The 20,621-nt window shown below is 48.5% G+C and overlaps 1 protein-coding gene across 6 annotated transcripts in view; it reads right to left on the reverse strand.

Annotated features, from left to right (window-relative positions):
* Window positions 1-1,421: 1,421 nt before the first annotated feature.
* RAD21L1 (RAD21 cohesin complex component like 1) overlaps window positions 1,422-20,621 on the reverse strand; it is a 1,165,932-nt gene continuing 1,146,732 nt past the window's right edge. For all 6 annotated transcript variants that reach the window (XM_078651710.1, XM_078651707.1, XM_078651709.1 and 3 more), the window contains one exon: window positions 1,422-2,405. In XM_078651710.1, the coding sequence (XP_078507836.1) occupies window positions 2,217-2,405 (189 nt within the window). In that variant the 3' untranslated portion in view covers window positions 1,422-2,216. The remainder of the gene's footprint in view (window positions 2,406-20,621) is intronic.

Consider the following 20,621-nt stretch of genomic DNA (forward strand, 5'->3'; position numbering starts at 1 on the left):
CCATATTTAACCTTTAAATGGAGCCGCTTGATTTTATCAAGATTCACCAATGTGCTGATGATACACAACTCTACTTGAAGGTCTCCCCTGCTCCAGATATCCAATGCCTCAAAAACTGCTTGAATATCACGCCAGACCTAGATGTTCAGCACTTACCAGAAGCTCAACGCAACCAAGACAGAATTTCTGTTATTTGCCAAGAACACCACCGAAACATACAGTACTAACCTGGCTCAATGACATGGACCGTGTGAACTTCGAACCCCAACAATCACCGTACACCAAGTCACTTAGATTCATCCAGGACAACAATCTCAACCTCAAGGAACAAACTGCTTAAAAGACAAAGACAGTCTGGTACCAGTTCTCTCTTTTAACCCTTTGGCCGCGGCGGTAATTCCGCCGCGGCGCTGGGGTGCCGCACATCGCCGCCATTCTAGTGATGGAACCACTCCGAAACGAGACACGGGTGCGCTGTGCTTGTGACGGAGTGGTTCCGTCCCGGCCTCGCCCGCTCAATAAAACTGCCGCGCAGGCGCGGAATTCCTGCAGCGTGGGCGGGGCGGCCGCGCCGTGACTGAACCACTCCGTCACCAGCACAGCGCACCCGTGGCTCGTGGTTCCGTCATGAGCATGGAAGGGGTTAAAGAAAATCAAACTGTTTCTTCCAGAAGGTGAACTCAGAACTGCTGTTCAAGCCCTTGTACTCTAGCATCTGAAAGGTGTTAAGGCCCTATTTAATGGCCTTCCAGGCTCTACAGTGAAACTCCTTACGGGCTTTTGACCCACCATAGCATGCCTCATCTCGGGCCTGAAGAGATATGATAAAATTACCCGCCATATTGATAGATCTCAATTGGCTTTGCTTGCCGGCCCACGCCACCTTCAAAACTAGGTGCATCATATACAAAGCCATCACGACTATTAGCCCCGTTTATCTTGTAGTTAAGGTCCATATTTCCAGTAGTTCATGTACAAAAAAAAAAGACAAGAAACCTTTTCCATCTATGCACCCAGGATATGGAACAACATCCCTATATGCATCAGGCCCACATCAAGGCTGCTCCATTCTAGGAACGAGTTCAAGACTTCCCCTCTTTAAAGAACACTGAATCACCATGCATTAACCATGCACAAACCAGGTTCCTCTCCAATTACTCAGTGACTTTATGCTGGTCTTTCACAATGTACCTCTCTCCATTGTCTTTTGGTTAAGTAAATGCGACAGGCATAACAAATAGCAATAAATACTTACATTTTTTGTGTGCATATTTAACCCGTTCCGTGCTGCCGACGGCAGCACTACCTCCCTAGTGCTGCCGTCGGCCAACGCAGCCCCGCCCACCCTTTAGAACGCCGCGCCGCAGTTAAGGCGTTAAGTACTATTATTTTTGCTAAGTGACGAAAGCATGATCATGGAACAGTATTTTTTACATTTAATTTAATATATAATTTAATACTAAACACAAATGTACACTATTTATATTTTGCAGTTAAATAAAAAATAATGATGCACGTTATAATTTAACATTTCAGTAAAGTTGACTCAACACTGACAATGTTCTCCCAAGACAAACATAAAAAAAGCACAAGATGGTCACTTGCTTTTTTGAAAGATGCCACATCTAAATGAAAAACAAACCTAGCAAATGCAACCATTACAGTGCTTCGTCTCTTTTTGTTCAATATAATTAGAATACGTTTCATGTCTTGCCACGAGCTGTTTGGTCATACTAAATCAGGAATAAGGTTTCGTGAATGCGGAGGTTAGCATCGACATTAAATATAAATTATAATAATGTGACAGTTTTATGTATTACCAGTGCCTGCATCATCGCCGTAACGTACAAAGTGTCATTAGTTGTTTGCGGCTTTTACACGCTCTTTGCAGGTTTCAAAATTAGATGCATACCTACAGTCTGATGGTAATGTTACTGGGGGTCATTTATAGACAGCTGGAATTACAAGCTCTTTAACATACCTTTGACTCAACTATGGGTGAGGGACTGGAATAGCAGTTCTTATCACGCTCTGGAGGCAGAGCTTTAAATAAAAGTAAATCAAACCTTTGAAACGAGGATAAGACTAATCTTACTTCAATGAAGGCTCATTAGATGAATGCACAAATGGTATGCAAGAAAGGCTGATCCAGTGTATGTAAGTTTATATTTATGACAATTCTGTACGTTGGAAGGGTTGTTCTTTCTCCACGCACATCAGACAGTGCTGAATCTTGGTCCTGGGGTGGCGATGATGTCCGCGTAGGGAGCGCGCTGCTCCAGCTCCAGGGCCAGACGTTTCTTGAGGACCAGGAAGCTGTAGAAGGTGGCGGAAGCTTGCTTACGGTTATGGCCCTCGCAGAGCTTCAGCAAACTGAACGACGTCGCTCCTTTTTTGTTGATATCCTGTAAAAAAAAAAAAAAAAAAAAAAAAAAACACATCTGAAGAGTGTATTGGAATATATGATGATACAACGAATTCCGTTGCAACGCATGCCTTTACCACGCATGCGTTACAACGGAATTCGTTTACCACGGATAAACTTTTCCTCGAATAATTGCGTGGTGACGTCATACGTCGTTAAGAGAAAACGGCATTTTTTTCCGATTTCTCTTTAACGACGCTGACGCCGACGTGACTTATGGTGAGTTGTTTTATTTGGGGGGGAGACCCCCCCAAGCCCCCCTTTTTTTCTTTTTACCTTTACCACATATGCCTTTACTACAAACATCGTAGTAAAGGTATACGTGGTAAAGGCATTAGTGGTAACCACGCATGCGTAGTACTGCATGCGTGGTTAAAGATTTCGGGGAAACGGCTTCGTTGTAAAGGCCGTTTCCCGAGTGTATTGATGCTCAAAAAGCTACACGAGGGCAGAATTCGGGGCAAACTTAATTAGAAGAGGTTCTGACAAGTCTTGCGAGATAATATAACGAGTAATCAAATTCATTCTTTTCCCTTTAAAGTCTACTGGTAGATACACGCAACACTGAACGAGCACTGGCTAAGTCCTGTCTGTTAGGCTGCTCTTGCCATCAATATCTCAAAAGGAGGTGTGTATGTATAGAGATAGAGGGCTTAGCGCAGGCCTCTTCAACCATTGGTTTTAATATGTTGTTTTTGGTATGAATTTGCTTGGATGAGCTGTCCATCAAGGTTACACTGTCAGCGTGCAACACCCATTGTGCTGACGGAGTTTAGCCTACTCCGACTCCTGTTTTCTGCCCTGCACAAGGCTGCTTGGGCTGGAGATGCAGGCTGGTTTACACAACAAAGCATTCCACTGCTCAGTTACACACACATTCGCTGCTTCAGTAAACAAACAGTGGTGGGATGTGTGGGGATTAATAAGAAATAATAAAATAATATTTTTTAAAGACTTACACACTCGCTCAGGGAGTCTGTGCCGTTTCTCCACCTGGCTAAGACGGCTGGCCAAATCAACATGTACACTTGTAGTGCCCACCACTCCTCCGCCCTGCCATGGCCCGGCCCATCCCTACACAGGCACGGCTCACAGGCTCAGCTAATCACTTAAAGAATAAAATTATAATAAAATTGTTTAATTATCATTTTATTTTTCAGCTGCTGGCTCTGAGCAGTGGGGCGATGCTCCTCCACCATTAAGGACGGGCCGCTACTGCACTCAGAAACACGTTTGCAGCTACATGTGCCCTCTTTGCTTAAAGAATTTAGTTTTCCAATTACTGCGGCGTCAGCACCTTCCTTAATGACCTGCAATTACGTATTTCAGGTGTCAAAAATTAGGTGTGAAATTTGTTGTTTTCACATTCAATCTATGTTAACCAAAAAAAACAACACACTTAGCAGGGGTGTAATGCGACACTCCATGTACATCAAAAGACGAGTGCTAGCCCTATCAGCATTTAATTACAAGACATAGAAAGCGAAGTGGCAATAACTATCTAGCAATGAGTTTGCGATCACTAGCAAAAGTAAATTAAAGTAAGTATGACAGAGTAGAAGGCTTAGTTGTGGTTTATTTTATCTCCTAGTGCTTTCAGGCCTCCCAAAACTTGAAACGTTACTGGAAAGTTATTTAAAATTTAAATTAAGGTAGAAATGTCGTATTGTGACATCTGGTTATATAATTATTTGTTGCTTTATTTTATTTAATGCTTCATACCGCATTTCTACCTTTTCTAAATGCTGGAAATAGCAGGTGCTACTCAGGCACCCAATGCCCTTTGGGCTAAAGGGGCTTCTGAACCCTTCCTACCTCCCCGTTGTATCTTGGCCCGGGTTTCTGCAGCTTCCAGGACACACAATTCTTTACCTGATGTGTGCTGGAGATGGGGACTTAATGAGAGCCTCACTCAAAGTTTTTTACATAATCCATCAGCTGAAGTGCATAACGAAATACCTGGGAACTGTGATCCAGAGTGCAATGGGTCCAGAGAGGTGGATACAAAAACAGAACAAATTCTGCCAGGTACATACATAACAAAATACAACTCACACACCTTAAATGAAAAATAAATTTTAAGTTAAAGTTGATGGCGGAAAATGCATTTTTTAATGAAAGCTCTGTTAGTTAATGTGATCACTGCAGACACCTGTCTGTGTAACCAGACTATATTTCTACCCTACCAAGGCACAGAGACCGTCCGTCTGACAGTGGCAGAAGGCAAAGGGCTGCTAGATCAAGGAGGCCCGGCAGCCATTATCCTCCTAGATCGAAGCTCAGCATTTGATACGATAAATCATGAGGTTCTTGCTGATAGATTACAGAGTGCTGGAATTTTGGGACAAGCCTTCTACTGGCCTAGTCCTTCTTTGAAGACAGGTCCTTCAGGTCTTTGATGGTGGCTGTACCTCAGACATATTCCACTGAAAATGCAGAGTACCTCAGAGCTAGTCGTTGAGCCCTCGATACTCATTTTCATCTGTGTAAGCGGCCACTTGCAGATATCGGCCATTCCTTTGGGATTTCGATGATATCTTATGCAGGCGATACTCAATTGATCTTTTCCATTACCCACAACCAAGACACACACTCCTCCTCATTAGGACCCTGCTTAGAGAAAGTTGCCAGCTGGATGAATAGCTCTTGCCTTAAAATAAATGGAGACAAAAGGGTGGCTCATGATCGTCGGCAATAACCCTAACTCTCCTATGAGTCTGGACTGACTGAGCTGATTAGGCCCCCCCCCTCCTGCCCCGAAAACAGCTATAAAAAGCCCGGGAATGTGCCGGATAAATCACTGAATTTTGACTCCCTAGCAGTAAAGCTTGCAGCCATCTGCTACGCCATGCTGAGAATGCTCCAAACAAATCTCCTTCTACTCCCTCCCACTTAGAAGAGTATGGTGGTCCAGGAGCTGTCTTTCCTGCCTGGACTACAGCAACTCACTTTTTCAGGGAGCTCCAAAAGCCACAATAAGGAAACCGCAGGTGGTACAGAATTCTGCTGCTCAGATACTGTATGACAAACCCATACATCAATCTGCCCGCCAAACCCTTCGCTCCAGCCATTGGCTCTTGGTGGCTGAGGGGGGTCATATTTAAATCACTTTGTATCGCCCACAGGGCACTCCTTGATAAAGGGCCTTTGGTCTCTCGTTACTTGTTATATCCGTACTCCCCTGGAAAAAGTTTGCGATCCTCCAACTCACATTTGGTCAAGGACCAACTGTATATTTAGAAGAGCAAAATATGGAGGCCGGTCCTTTGCCTATAATGTGCTAAATTATGAAACAGCCGTCCCCATTCGCTGCCATCAGCCAAAAAGGAACTTCCCTTTTGGAAACTATTAAAGACCTGGCTCTTCCAGAATATTTCACTCTAAATCCCTCTGATTAGTCTTAGTCGCACTATTAGCACTGGGATGACTAAGGGTAGCTATGCACTCGGCAAGTGCTTCATAGACTGGGACCGGACAGTCACAAAACTGAATTCTGGTTGGTATGCTGGGAAATAGTGACATGCGCATTTATAGAGATTCGAGCTCCCAGCCTGTGAAGTAAAGCACTCTGAATATGCAAGTCACTATTTAAAACTTTTATTTCACACAGTAGAAGGCTGCAGCAAAATGTGCAGAGATTTTTTTAAGTAAAACAAGTGTTAAAATATTTTTGGGGGAAACACGCAATCATAGTGTACCCAGTGGAAACCTCTTTTAATACGTTTCTATTACAAGAACACTTCAGGGCTCAGATGATAAAATCCATACATCTCAAAGAATTCAGTTTAGACACTATGGAGTCTCAAATGAGTATCAATTAAAGACAAATACTGGCTCAAGCAGTTTTTAAATGTGCTTACTAACCAATTGCACACATCTATTTCTTTCAAGTGTCAGAAATATTTGGAAGATTGACTTTATTCTCTGGCCGTTTGCCTGTTCCTCAATTCCAAAGCATAGAAGACCCCTGCCGTTCCCTTTCAAACCAGAGGCGCCCGAAGGTCTGAATTTTCTGTTCTAGATCAGTTTTTTTCAAAACAAAAAAGGTATTGGAACTGTTAATGCACAATTCAAAAGATTTAGAATATTGTTCTCAATAGATATTACACAATTTAATCACTGAAGTTATCCCAAAAACATTTACAGGTAAAGGAAGCTTTGTTTTCCATTGCTTCTTGGTCCTCACTGTGTCATGTTCTTTCTGCCTAATCAGCTTACTTGCAAGGTGTCGATATAAAAGCCATGGACCCAAATTGGGAACTGTACGGAGAGGAATTCAAGTGTGGAATTCCATTCCACAAAATTATAGACCCGTCCAGTGTTCCTGCACCCGGATTCACTGGGTGTGGTAACTAACCTGATTTTACCAGCTGCAAAATCCAACAGGTAAATATCACTGTGGGAAAAGACTGCATTGTAGCCAGGAGCCCTTCCATGACCCTTGCTCTAAACAAGGCATGAGGGGAGCATTACATGATCCGCCAGCCAACTTTTTCCGTTTCTTTCTGCCCTCTCCTCATCTCATCCTTCCCCCTCCGAGTAGGTGGTAAATAAGCATGTTAAACCCAGTGGTAAAGGGACACCATGGGGAGTCCTGGTGAACCCGTTCCATGTAGTAATTCCATATGCTGTAGGGTTTAACTCATAATTGGACAGAATTGACAATTACTGGTGCAAGGATTGCATCCTGCAAGTACTGTGCAACTTGTACCTGGAGCCATGGTGGGCCACTTAAAATTACTGAGGAATGATTAACAAGGACGAAAGGCCTAGTTATCACATCTAAAAATATAACAGGGGTACTCCACCATACTAACTTTAACAAAAAACGGAAAATGCAAGATTCTATCAGAAGGTCATAGAGCAAGGCAATTATATTACATTGCATTATCATCTGTGTACTTCTTTCTCGAGGCCTGATGTTTGAGCCTATGTCCTGTTCTCTTGTCCCAAGCTATCACCTTAGTCTCTACAGCTGGTTTAAGAACCTATCTGGCAGATGCATCAACGTAGCCTTTTGCTATTCCTAAATAGCGATTTTTAAGGAATCGCTATTTAGGAATAGCAAAAGCCTATGCATGTAGGAATCGCTATTAAAATAGCGATTCCTTAACATTCCTTAATTGCTACTCGCAAATTGCTAGTTGCAATTAAGGAATGCTGTCCCATTCATTCCTATGGGCCTACTGGCCCATAGGAATGTATTGGAGATTGCATGAGCAATTAGCGAGTACCAGTAGGTACTCGCAAATTGCTCATGCAATTTCAAGGGTGCAAGGGTGTCAAAATGACACCCTGTTGCACCCCTGACATTGATCTATGCACATATGTTGCACACACACATGCCCTAAGGGCATGTGTGTGCCAACATGAAACTTTGAAAAATGCACAAAAGTGCTTTTTTCAAAGTTTTAGCAACTTACCATGAAGTCCAACTTCATGGTAATTTGCTCCCCCTATTAGCGAATTCGCTATTTTTTTTACTTTCATGCATTGCATTTAAGGAATCTCAATTTGGGATTCCTTAAATGCAATCGCAATTTAAGGAATCTCAATTTAGAGATTCCTTAAATTGCGATTTTTGCATTTGGGATGATGCATCCCAAATGCAAAAATACCGGGAGCAAAGGAGCAGATTCTGAGAATCTGCCCATTTGCTCCCGGTATTTACTTTGATGCATCTGCCAGTATGTTAATACTGTAATCTTAAACTGTCGTCTCATACTCCGGCCCTGAGCCCTTAACTCTGTCTCAAGAGCTAAGATTAGCCCTTACCCTTTACCTCCATCTCTGGAGCTGGTCCGTATTTCAGCCCTGAACTCTCGTCTGTCACTAGAGCTGCCTTTAAAGCCTAAGCTATACATTTCAATCACAAGCTCACAGCCTTTTTCGTAGTGCTGAAATTATTGCAATGAGCTCCATATTTCAGCCCTGGCGTCTGCCTTTAATGCTGACATTAGCGTTTGAGCTTTTTAAAAAGTTATGAGCATTCTTTTCAGTCACTATAGCTGCGGTAATAGCCGAGTTCCCTAGTTCCATCATTAGCTCTCACCTCTGCCTCTTGAGATGCCATTAGAGTTTGGGCTCCACGTTTCATCCTGGAACTCACCTGTGCCTTTAGAACTTGTATTTCAGCCATTGTTCCATATTTCAGCCCTGACTTCTGATACTGTTTGTTTTTAAAACATGGGCCCATTTTTTCAGTCCAGAGTTTTACCTCAAAAGTATGTACAGAGCTCCAAGTAGTCACTCTACATGTCTATGTTTGAAACGTTCTTTATGCAACACTAGCAGTGGTGCCTCTTGCGGAGTGGGCTCTGCGTCCAACAGAAAAAGCCTTGTTGGCATTAGGGTGACATTGTAATAAAAAGGAGATAATCCACCAAGAAATCGACTATTTTGAAGAGCCCAATCTAGTTTATCTAGGACATAATTAACAAACAGTCGATCAGTTTATCAGTATATCTAGCATCTTTAGTTTTGTCTAGATAAAATATGAGAACCCTTTTGACATTAAGGGAAAGGAAAGCGTCAAGAAGGCTAATAGGCCTATAATTACAGTGTTGGTTCCTATCGCCCTTCTTAAATAGAGACATTCCCTTTGCACCATTCCATGACCCAGGAACTGGGGCGCCCCTGCCAGTAACAAGATATAATGTGATCAATTTTCCTGCATGAGAGGGTCGAGATCACAAGGAATGCCATCAGGGCCTGGGGCTTTGGCTCAGACAATGGACTCCGAGGTCTGGATGTCGCCCAGGGCGAAGACGTCATTGTTAACGGCCTGGGCTAATGCAAGTGGAGCGGTTAGGGAGTGGGTAAAGGGAATTTAAGTGGTGGTACCAGACAGAAATAAATTTGATTTTCAAGAGAGGTCTCCCCCGTATGTCGCCCCATGCAACCAATGACCAAAACCTGTTGTGGTCTTTACAATTACACGCTTCCTTGATCAGCAGCCATCTATCTGCTTATAGTACATTCTTTGAATTTTCATGAGGGCCATATCCTTAGATTTAATAGCCAGGGAAAGTTGAGTTATTGACTGTCTACACTCCCGGTTAAACCAAGAGTTGGGTTCTCTTTTGTTTGATCTAAGGTTGGACTTGGGTGTAGACACAGTAAAATGCGACACCAACTGCTCGGAAAAATAGGAATGGGTGACTGGAACTGCATTCAACCCTCCTAACTCCATGCTCAGAGCAGCAAACACCGACATGCATTCTAGCAGTTCCTGGTTGATAAGATGGAGCTAATCTTCGTGTGGAACCAATTGCTGCCACTTAAGGTGGTGTTTGTTATTAGATCGTATCACATCACGGGTTAGCTGCCGCACTTGAGACGAACTGTGTAAACCACCCCATGTTAACAACAGGCTGATGCAAAGTGGGTTGCGGTCGCTATCAGATTTTGCACTCAACCATGTCATCAACAATATGCCAGAGCTTCAAGTCTATCAGAGTGTAATCAATATGACTCTTGCCATTTATTCTATTGAAAGTGTTGGCTCCCATTCTATCTGATTTGGTTCTACCTTTTGCACCCCTCAACCCAAACTCCAGAATCGGGGACTTCAACTGGCGTGCAGCTTGAGACCATTTTTTAACGAGTTATGTCCAATCAGGGAATCCACCAGGATTCATCTTCCTCCTTTACCTCAAACACATCAACCCTGTCCAAAGGTGACAGTCACCAGCTAAAATCAGAAAATGGTTACAATCTCTCAAGTAATAAAATAAAGTGGTAATAGGTAGGGAAAAAAATATTAAAACTAATATCTGTATCTACACCCGTAAACCAGAACACAGCCAAAGTGTACTTAACACATGGCAGCCTTTAACTTTTGTGAAAGGCAGTCATTAGGCACTTACATAATGACATGTCATCACTATGTACTGCCGTACTTTTGTGAAATACAGCAGAATTTTGCGAAATTACCACACCCACAGATATCAGTAAGTTCAAATATCTTACAACGTTAAAAATACCTACTCTGGGGGCGTGGCCAAGATGGCGGAGTGAGCAGACATACTGCTCCCGAGCTCCCGCCGACGGCCTGAAACAGCACCGGCCCGAGGGCCGTTATTATAGCCACTGTCGGCTCATATCTAGGGGCTGGAGAGGTCCCAGTACCGGTGGGGGCCTGCCAGCCTAGAGCGGAGACAGCGTCTGTATATGCTTATGTTCAGACGCCAACCCTGACGTGAGCGGACAGCGCGCAGAGCCAACAGGGCTGCGCTGGAACGCTTGGGAGCTGCAGGCGGGAAGGAGAGAGTCCGGTAAAGGAGGAGTCCGGATCTTCGATCTGCCTGGAGACAGCGGCGGCCCTTAGCAGAGACACTGGTATGGCTGGTGCTGTCGAAGCAGTGAGACTGGAGCTGCAGGAGCCTGGTGGGGTGCAGCGGTGCATCTTGAGAGAGCAGCGTACCGGACCTTGGGCCCGCACGGAGGCAGTTGCGGGCCCATGAGCAGACTTTTACGCTCCCCCGCTGGGAAATTGCGCTGGGGGCCCGGCGTGGCCCATGAGTGGAGGGTACAGCTGCCTAACGAGCGGTCGGGGCAGAAGGCGAGTGACGGAGCGGCCGGGCTCGGGCCCCGTCTCCCCCCAACCAGGCCTAGCGGACCGCGAAGGCCCAGAGGAGGCCGGGCACTGCGGAGCTCGGGTGCTCGCAGGAGGCTGAGGGGGGGGCTACGGAGCTGACCCGGGAGCTGCTGCAACGGATAGAGGTGAGGCCGCCAGCTTGCTGCCAGCGGAGATCGGAGCAGAGGCCTAACCCCTAAGAGCTGCGGGACGGACTAGTAGGCCGGCTTGGTGGGCCTTGTGGGGATGCGGCTGTGAGGCTAGTTGGTGGCCCGGGATCGGTTCTACCGGCCAGTGACAGCACCGGAGGAGGCCCCCACTTGGGGGAGCAGGATAAACACACCAGCGGGGTTCTAAAGGAGAGCCCGGGAAGGAGGGTTTCAAGACCGCCATTTTGGGGCAGTGACTTAGCCAGCGACGGGTCCAGGCGCCCATGGCAGACGTCCCAGTAGTGTCGCTAGCCCCCTCCTGCAGCTGAGCATTGGTGCAGGCTCGCAGGCGCATCCTGCATCATGAGAGCTGCAGCAGGAGATTTGAGGACTGCCGAGCAGCAGTGACGAGGGGGAAGTCCGCGCGGCCCCAGACATTGCCTAGCTTCCAGGCCTGGCCTAGACGGACGTCGAGCCTGGGAGTCACAAGAAGGGGCTAGCTAGTGGCGGAGCTAACTGGAGCCTGATGTAACGGTTGGCCAGCAGAAGTGGTTGAAGTACCGGTCTGGAATAGCCAAGTACGTCGACTGGGGACCGCCTTGAAGGTAAAAGGGGCTACGAAGGGGGTGACAGCGGAGGACGGTAGGTCGCCACTGGCTGTGAGGTCCTGACGACGACTCCAGAAACAAAGCGGCTCTGGGAGCAGCTGGCTGGGGCAAGGGTTATCCGCCCTGTTGCGATCTGCGTGATCTCTCAGACCCCCTGGCTCCGTTGCCTTCTAATTGAGACACTGGTTGACTCTGTGCTGACAGGGGGCCGGGTGCTACACTACAGAGGTTCTCCCACAGAGTTTCTGGATCTAGTTAGAGCGAGCTATGTCCTCCTCCAGGGGCCGCAAAGACAAGACCCTTAAAGACTTGTGCGCGAAGACGCAGGCTGGACAGTTGGCTTCCAATATGGCGACAGGTGCCTCTGGCTCGACATCAGAACGTGACGATGGCACGGAACCCATCACCAAAGCGTTTCTTGATTCCATGTTTGCCGCATTGAGGGAGGATATCCACACTCTAAAGCAGGAGTTCGCATCAGAGATCAGGGAGGTCCGTCGAGATGTGGATGGCATTGGAGAGCGGGTCGCGGAATTGGAAGGCAAGAGTGACGGGAGAGACACGGAGATGGCAGCGCTTCAGGAGGTCATCAGGATACAATATCAACAAGTCTATCTCCAAACCCACCTTGAGGACCTGGAAAACCGCTCCCGGCGCCATAATATTCGGATCAGAGGAGTGAAGAAACGACGACTCGAGAAATCTTTTCACCTATAAGAAAGAGCTTTTCAATCACATCCTGGTTAGAACCCTGGAGACGGAACTGCGCTTGGACCGTGTGCATCGAGTAGGTCCTCCGCGGGCGCCATCGGTCCGCCGCCAGATATATTAGTCTGCGTCCATGACTATCGCACCAAAGAATCCATCCTCCAAAATAGCGCGTCAGATGCATCCCCTGAAGTTTCGTGACCAGATGCTGGTGCTCTACCAGGACTTATCTGCCCTCACCCTGCAAAAAGGAAGGACCTTCAAAACTGTCACCATGCACCTCCAGCAGCGCAATATTCCTTACAGCTGGGGCCATCCGTTCCGGCTAGTGTTCCGCATGTATAACAAACTGTATCAGTTACGATCGTTGTCAGAGGCGTACAGGCTGCTGGGGGTGGAAATCCCTACGGAGGAGAGTGGAGACGAGGGCCTTAAAGAGGACACTAAAACTCCAAACCCCCTTGGCGCCAGCAGGGCCGTAGACATCGTCCTAGGAAGCCCCCTGCTGCAGAAATGTCAAAGGGCCAGAAGTTGGCACTGGAGGCTGTCTCCGCAGAACTGCTACCTCCCAGCCGGGCTGACTTTTGAAGATATATCTGACTGACTGGCCGATTTGTTAATGTCCAGGTCTTGGGCGGGAGGGGGCTTTCTTCTTGTTGGTAGATTACCCCAAATTATATTATTACCTAACATCGCCGAATGATGGACAATGTGTTCCTATTTACTCTCTTCGATTTTTCTTCCTTTTGATATTACTAGGGGATTTCGGTGGGGGGGACTGGGGGTTCCTTGCCCACTTTCCGATCTCAGACGGAGGATGGACAATGTGTTGTTATTCACTATTTTCAGACGTTCTTTATTTTGGGTTTTCTTGGGGACTTTATGGGGGGGGGGGGGGGGATCCGGTGTTCCATGTCCACTTCCCTTTTTAGCTTTAGTGTAGCTCCACATGCCTACAGGGCCCTAGGTCACCCGATCACTCCGGTGGTGCCGTGTGTGACATCTTGCCTAAGCTGTTGGTCCTATTTGTCACCGGTAATGCCCGCCACCACGCTTAAGATTTTAACCCTCAATGTTTGAGGTCTCAATAATCCAGTGAAGAGCAGAGCGGTCCTGTCATGCCAATAAAACACTCAAGCAGATCTCTGCCTCCTACAAGAAACACACCTTTTAGCAAGAGACAGCCACCGTCTTCGGTCCCGGAAATTTCCCACCCTATTATTTTCTTCAGGCCCTACTAAAACGGCGGGGGTGGCGATCTTAGTGGCTCAGTGGTTTAGAGGGGAGGTTCTGCATAAGGAAGCCGAGATTAAAGGGAGGCTCTTGGCCTACCAATTTGCCCTAGGCAGCTCGACCTTCACTATTGGCTCCTTGTATGCTCCGAACGAGGGCCAGGAACGGTTCGCTCTCACGGAGGCCACAGCCACGACAGAACGCCATGTCATCCTGGGGGGAGACCTGAATCTAGTTTTTGATAACAACAGGGATAGATCTAGCCAACGCACTCACCAGACAGGCGCGATCTCTGCAGAGGGGCTTGCCCGAATACAGGACCTAGGGTTGTGCGATCTGTGGCGCAGTTTTCACCCTCAAGAGCGGGTATACTCATACTACTCCAATACACATAAGACTTACGCGAGACTGGACCATTTTTTAGTATCTGCACCAGTGCGCACGCTCAGGACTACTGTTGGCATAGGAGTTGCCTCCCTTTCGGACCCCGCACCAGTAATTGCCACTCTCACCCTCCCACCCATGTCACGGTCCTCCAGGGTATGGCGTCTCAGAGATACTCTCCTGCACCGGGAGGAAGTAGTTAAGCACATACAGCGCTCAATTTCTGATTACCTCTCACATAATGCCAATTATGACACAACCCTTGCAACACAGTGAGCAGCGCTGAGAGCAGTCATACAGGGAGAGTTCATTGCCATTTCAGCTGCAGATCATGTAGAGCGCAGCCGCAAGCGGGAAGAACTTACGCAACAAACCAGGGAGTTAGAGCAGATGCACCAGAGGGCGGGAGCCCCCTGAGTGTGGAGACAGCTTAAGGCCGTGCGCCACCAACTAGCGGCGCTTGATCAAGATAGGGCGGAATTTGCAGCTCTGCGCTTGCGGCACGCCTACTATATCGGGGGGGGGGGGGGACAGATGCGGACGCCTCCTCTCCCATAGGTAGCAGGTGGTCCGACAAAAGCAGGGAGTCCTAGAAATCCGCAGGACGGATGGTGAAAGCGTATCGGAGGATAAGGCCATAGCTGAAGCATTTTGCGATTTTATGCCACTCTCTATGCCGGGGCCCCGCTAGATGGCTCTGATGGAGCTGCCGTCCTAGACTCTGTCACCTTGCCAGCTCTGACCAATGCACAAGCCAACCACCTCGACAGGAACATTCACACAGAGAAGGTCATTGCCGCCATCTCTCGTCTTAAACCAGCTAAGGCCCCCGGGCTGGATGGCTTTTCAGCTATCTCTTACAAAAAGTTTTGTCTTGCTTGCCCCCCTTCTCACCCAGCTGTTTAACTCCTTCGCCGACTATGGGGTGATCCAGAGTGATCTCTTGGAGGCCTCCATAGCGGTCATTCCCAAACCCGGGAAGGATAAATCTACTTGCGGAGCATATCGCCCAATATCTCTCCTTAACATAGACTTAAATTGTATACTGGAATTATGGCTGCTCGTCTTGCCCCTCATATGCCAGGTCTCATTGACCCGGACCAAGCCGGATTAATCCCTGAGCTCCAAACGTCAGACAATACCAAACGGGTTCTCCATCTCATCGAGAAGGCCACGCGTCTGCTAGGGGAGTACATGATGCTCGCTATCGACGCTGAGAAGGCGTTTGATTGCGTTCACTGGCCCTACCTAGAGCAAGTTTTAGAGCGAGCGGGGATGGGAGGAACGGTTTCGCACATACGTCCTCAACTGCTACAAGTGTCCAACAGCTGCGGTCCGGGTGAATGGGCACACGGCCTCCCATTTCCACATCGAGAGAGGCACGAGACAGGGATGTCCTTTGTCGTCCCTTCTCTTTGCCCTTTATATGGAGCCTCTGGCTCAGAGAATGCGGCAGAATCCAGCGGTCACCGGGATAAAATTTGGCGGCTATGTCCATACGATTAGCCTATATGCTGATGACGTGTTAATATCACTTGCTACACCGAGGAGTGCACTGCCGGCATGTCTGGCGGACTTGGATACTTTCGCTCGGGCTGCAGGATTTAAGGTGATTACAGATAAATGGTTGGCTCTAGACCTGTCTCTGTCACGACCCACCCGGGAATATTTGCAAAACTTGCTTCCTATTCAATGGGCAGCGGGCACGATTCCATATCTGGGGATACAGTTAGCATCCTCCCTGCGGTGGTTACGACCAACTATGCACTGCTGCGCAGAAAGATTCGCCGGGAACTCGGCCAATGAAAGCATTACCCCTTTTCATGGCTCAGCAAAATTGCGGCGGTCAAAATGACCATTTTACCCCAGATCCTCTATCTTTTCCGCACCATTCCTCTCCGACCACCCGCAGGCTGGACACAGCAGACACAATCGGATCTTGCACAGTTCATCTGGAGTGGTCGGAAACCAAGAATGAGGCGAGCTCTGGTGAAGCTTGCCCCAGAGAGGGGAGGACTTGCTGTTCCTGAACTCCGGCTCCACTTCCAAGCAGCTCAGCTGCAGCACCTGGTTGAGTGGAGCCCTTGGGAATCGGAGAAACACTGGCTGTTTCAGGACCTGGCTGTGGCGGTGCGACCCTTGCAAGAAATTCCCTTCTTGCGCAAGGCCCGTAGACCCTCTAACTTATATGCCTCGTACATTACACGGCTTCCCCTTGAGGTGTGGGACGCTACTAATATCAAACATGAGCTCACAACCTTCCCGTCTCCACTCACCCTGTTATTGGACAACCCTGATTTCACGCCCGGTATGGACACAGTCGCCTTTGCAAGTTGGAGGCCTGCTGGGTGTCGCTTCCTATATCATGTGTACAACGCCAAAGGGGTCGTCCCGTTCTCCCAATTTAAGCAGGAATATGGGCTTCCGGCGACGGAGAGGCTTAGATATCTACAAGTAAGGCATTGGGCGCTTCAACCCCAGGTCCGCTCCGAGGCAGATAGGTACCTTTCCCCTTACGAAAGACGGCTCATTACACGCACGTCAGGTAAAAAAACTCATCTCCGATCTCTACAAGATGCTACAATTGAGTCATTCACACACGTACAATTCCAGTAGAGTCCAATGGGAGAGGGAACTAAGCAGGACACTCAGCCATAAAGAATGGGAGGGAATATACTATAGGGCCCGACACTCTGCGTACCACATGGGGCTTACTGAGACTCTCACAAAGGTCGCAACATACTGGTATTATACTCCGGAGTGCTTACATGCAAAGGACCACACTCGGGAGGCAACATGTTGGCGTGGCTGTGGCCAAGTAGCCACTTTAGGGGGGCGTGGTCTGCCGAGCAGCGGAATGGCTGCTCTCTAAGTGAGCTCCGCAGGCTGGGCTACTAATCCTTAAATAATCCTGATATATAGTGCTGTGGGAAGGCTAATCCCGACGTACTTCCATCGCTAACCTGTTGTGGATTGCAGCGGGGGCCCTCTCGCGACTGGAGGCCTCGGCATTGAAAGGTGGCGCGGATGCTGGCCGGACCCTGCAAGACTCCAGTCTGCGACCCCTTGAAGGAGGGGGTTGTCTCCAAAATTGAGGGCTTGGCGGCGCTGTGGGCCTGAGACTGTCGACCAGGGAAGAGGACCTGGCTGTGGTCTTGGCCAGATTGCGCTGGTGGGTCCGGAGCGGAGGGAGAGGGGCGCTAAGATCTTGGATTGCCTGGCTCCCTTGTTGCTGGGCTACACGCATGACCCTGGAAGTCAGAGGCCGGAGGAGGTGGGAAGAAGCGTTGGCCGCCATTTCTGAGGCTTCGCGAGCGGAAGGTGTGCCGGTAAATCTGCGCAGGGTGTGCGGGTAAATCTGCCTACTGTATCTGGAGCACAGGAGGTAATGAGAGCGGTCTGACCGCCTGCGCCGAGCGTTACGGATGAGCCACGAGTGAAGACATTCTGCGGCGCTGGCGGCGGGCGAGGGTTTGGAACTGCGGAGTCTGGATACACGCATGTGGGGAACTCCTGCTGCAGGGTACCTGTGGGACGCCAGAGACTGAGGTGAAGTGTGGAGTCCTGTCATAATCAAATCCAGGGGCCTGGTCATGTTGCCAATGAACACAGCTGAGCGAGGGGATGGCAGGACGCCCTGAAGGGGAGAACTCCTGTACTGAGGAGGATGATTTTCTGCTCTGGCGCATTTGAAGGGCCCCTGACGCCCGCTGGAGCGGATGGCTGAGTATCTTCACCTGTTCACCTCCTGCTGTGTGGGACCCGGGAGCCTGTCTCTCCTCTCCCCACTCCATCACAGCACATTTGGAGTAGGAGATTCCGCCTTACTTCTGGCCCGGGCAGTCCGGCTTTCGGCTGCACAGTCATTGGCAGGACTGCTAACAAGCAGCCCAAGCTGAATTTTGAACAGCGCTCCATGCGCCAGGGTGACCCGTCTTCGGAGCAGCAGTCTGCGATGCAGCGGGAGGAACACCCGGAGGATCAGGGGGAGGATCTGCGCACCCTTCCACTGGAAATGCGCTCCAGCTAACGGAACATCGATTCTAGGCTGGATACCCTGACCACTCAGTTGGACTCTGTTAAGGCCCAAGTCACCGTTCATGAAACCCGGCTGGATGCCTTGGAAAACCGCCAAACTGAATTCCACGATTTTCAAGTGGAAACCAAGGAGCAATTGTTGCACATGGACAAGCTTTTGGGAGTAATCCGCGCCAAGAATGACGATTTGGAAGCGAGGTCACGGCAAAATAACCTATGCATTCTTGGAATTCCGGAGACGACCGCGATAGTCAAGATGGAAACCTATGTGGCGGATCTCCTACATGAGCTGTTCGACCCTCACCTCTCCCCTGTGTTCGTGGTGGAGAGGGCGCACAGGACATTGGGCCAGAAGCCTCCAGTGGGGGCGACTCCGAGGCCGATCCTGACCAAATTGCTGAATTACCAAGATAGGGACAATATTCTGCGGATGGCGAGAGAGAGGGGCCAGAAATCTCATCAAGGTAAGAACTTGTCATTTTATCCAGACTTCACGCCTGCTGTTCAGGCAACGAGACGTGAATTTTTGCCGGCTAAGCGAATTCTCCTCCAGGCGCAAATTCCTTACTCGCTGCTTTACCCTGCTAAATTAAAAGTCTCCCACGACAGAAGTGCACATTTTTTTCACTGCTGCGAAATCTGCCCTACAATTTGCGAAACACATCGGAGGTAAGAAGAGTAAAGAATCTCGTGGAGCAGCGGAATCGTCGTTGGGTCAACTTAGTGATAATGACCGATTGGTATGATTTCACGTTGGCTACCTGTACTGTACTTCCTCCGCTGCATTGATAATGTATGATCACTTTAGTTAAAGCTATTATGGGTCTAAATGCTCCTGAATTGCTGTTTCCGCTCCCAAAATTATATAATATGAGGATGTCGGGAGGGGTTGGTACCGAGCACTGCAGTGTCCCTAGCCACCCTGTTTGCTCTGGGGTGAACGCTGGTGCCACTACGCCCTCCATGGGAAATCTCCCTTACATTTTCTTGAGACTGTTGTGTGCTATGTTATTGGGGTGGGTTACTCTACAACCTGATTGGGGGTTGGAGTGGGTGGTGGGGTTTGTTAGGTTGTCCTATGCCAGTATGCAAATTAGAGAATGGTCTGGTTGCATTGCCTATGTTTTGATATGCGTGCCAGTGGGCTGCCTCCTCCCCACAGCTAAGACTTTATCGGATGCAGACACGCTAGATCGTTGAATCTGCTAACATGGAACATTAGAGGGCTGAATGACTGTCGTAAGGCCAGGCTTGTACATTCTTATCCCGTAAGACACAATATTGGCGTTTGCTTACTAGAAGAGACACATCTAAATGCTACGCCGTCACCGAGGCTACAACATCGTAGATGGGGGTGTGTCTACTCGTCCATATATTCTAATTATGCTCGAGGGGTGGCTGTTCTGATCCGGCAGGGGTTGAACTGGCAAGAGAGGGAAGTGTACGGAGACTCTGAGGGCCGGTATGTCATTATATGTGGAGTGCTTGAGCGCATGCCCTTAGTGATTGTTGCAATATATGGTCCCAACGTTGACTCCCCGGATTATTTTGTGATGTATGGGCTAGAATTAAGATGACTGGGTATGACACTATACCGTGGGGGGGGCGACTATAATGCCATACTTGATGACGCCATGGACAGGAGGGGAGCGACTTGGGCCCTACACCCGGCTGCGAGCACCGCTTTGAAGACCATAGTTACGGAGGGAAACCTAGTTGACATTTGGCGGAATAGACACCCGTTGGAACAGGAAGTTACATGTATCTCAGACCATCATAATGCTTGGTCTCATCTGGACTTTTGGCTCCTTACAAGGGACGCCGCGGCATGGACTGTGGATGTATCACTTCTACCCCGCACTCTGTACGACCATGCGCCATGTCTGCTACAGCTTGTGTTCCCAGGGTCCCTGCCACGGGCGTTTACCTGGAGACTCCCCCCACACGCATTATTAGACGAGGCCTTTAAGGAGGAGATCAGAAGAGATATAGTGAATTACTTTATGAATAATACTGGCTCTGTTGATACTGAAGCTTCGCTTTAGGAGGCCTTTAAGGCAGTGATCAGGGGTCAGTGTATTGCGCGACAGGCAGGAGTGCTAAGGGCAATTCGAGGCACTTTGGCCGCCTTAGAAGTTAAAATTAAGGCATTGGAGGGCGCGTTCTACTCTACAAATGCTCCCCATGCTGCGCAACAGCTGAAACTGCTGCTACTAGACTATGCGGAGGAGGCGCAACGTGAATCTAAGTTCTTAGGTAAATATGCGGAGGCCCGCAGATACGGTGAGGGGGACAGGCCGGGTTGCACGCTTGCGTTTTTTGGATTTTACTTTCGCTTATACACGACTACGCAGGAGAACTGCTCCGACGAACTTAAGGCATTTCTTGACACACTAGCGTTGGTTTGGTTTAATGATATATCACATTGAATTGGGTTGCACACCTATTTTTAAACTTTTGTTCATCACATCTTAAAAGTCCATGTCCTTCTTTTGCGT

The sequence above is a fragment of the Lissotriton helveticus genome, chromosome 7, assembly GCF_964261635.1.
Source record: "Lissotriton helveticus chromosome 7, aLisHel1.1, whole genome shotgun sequence".
In the NCBI taxonomy this organism is placed as follows: domain Eukaryota; kingdom Metazoa; phylum Chordata; class Amphibia; order Caudata; family Salamandridae; genus Lissotriton; species Lissotriton helveticus.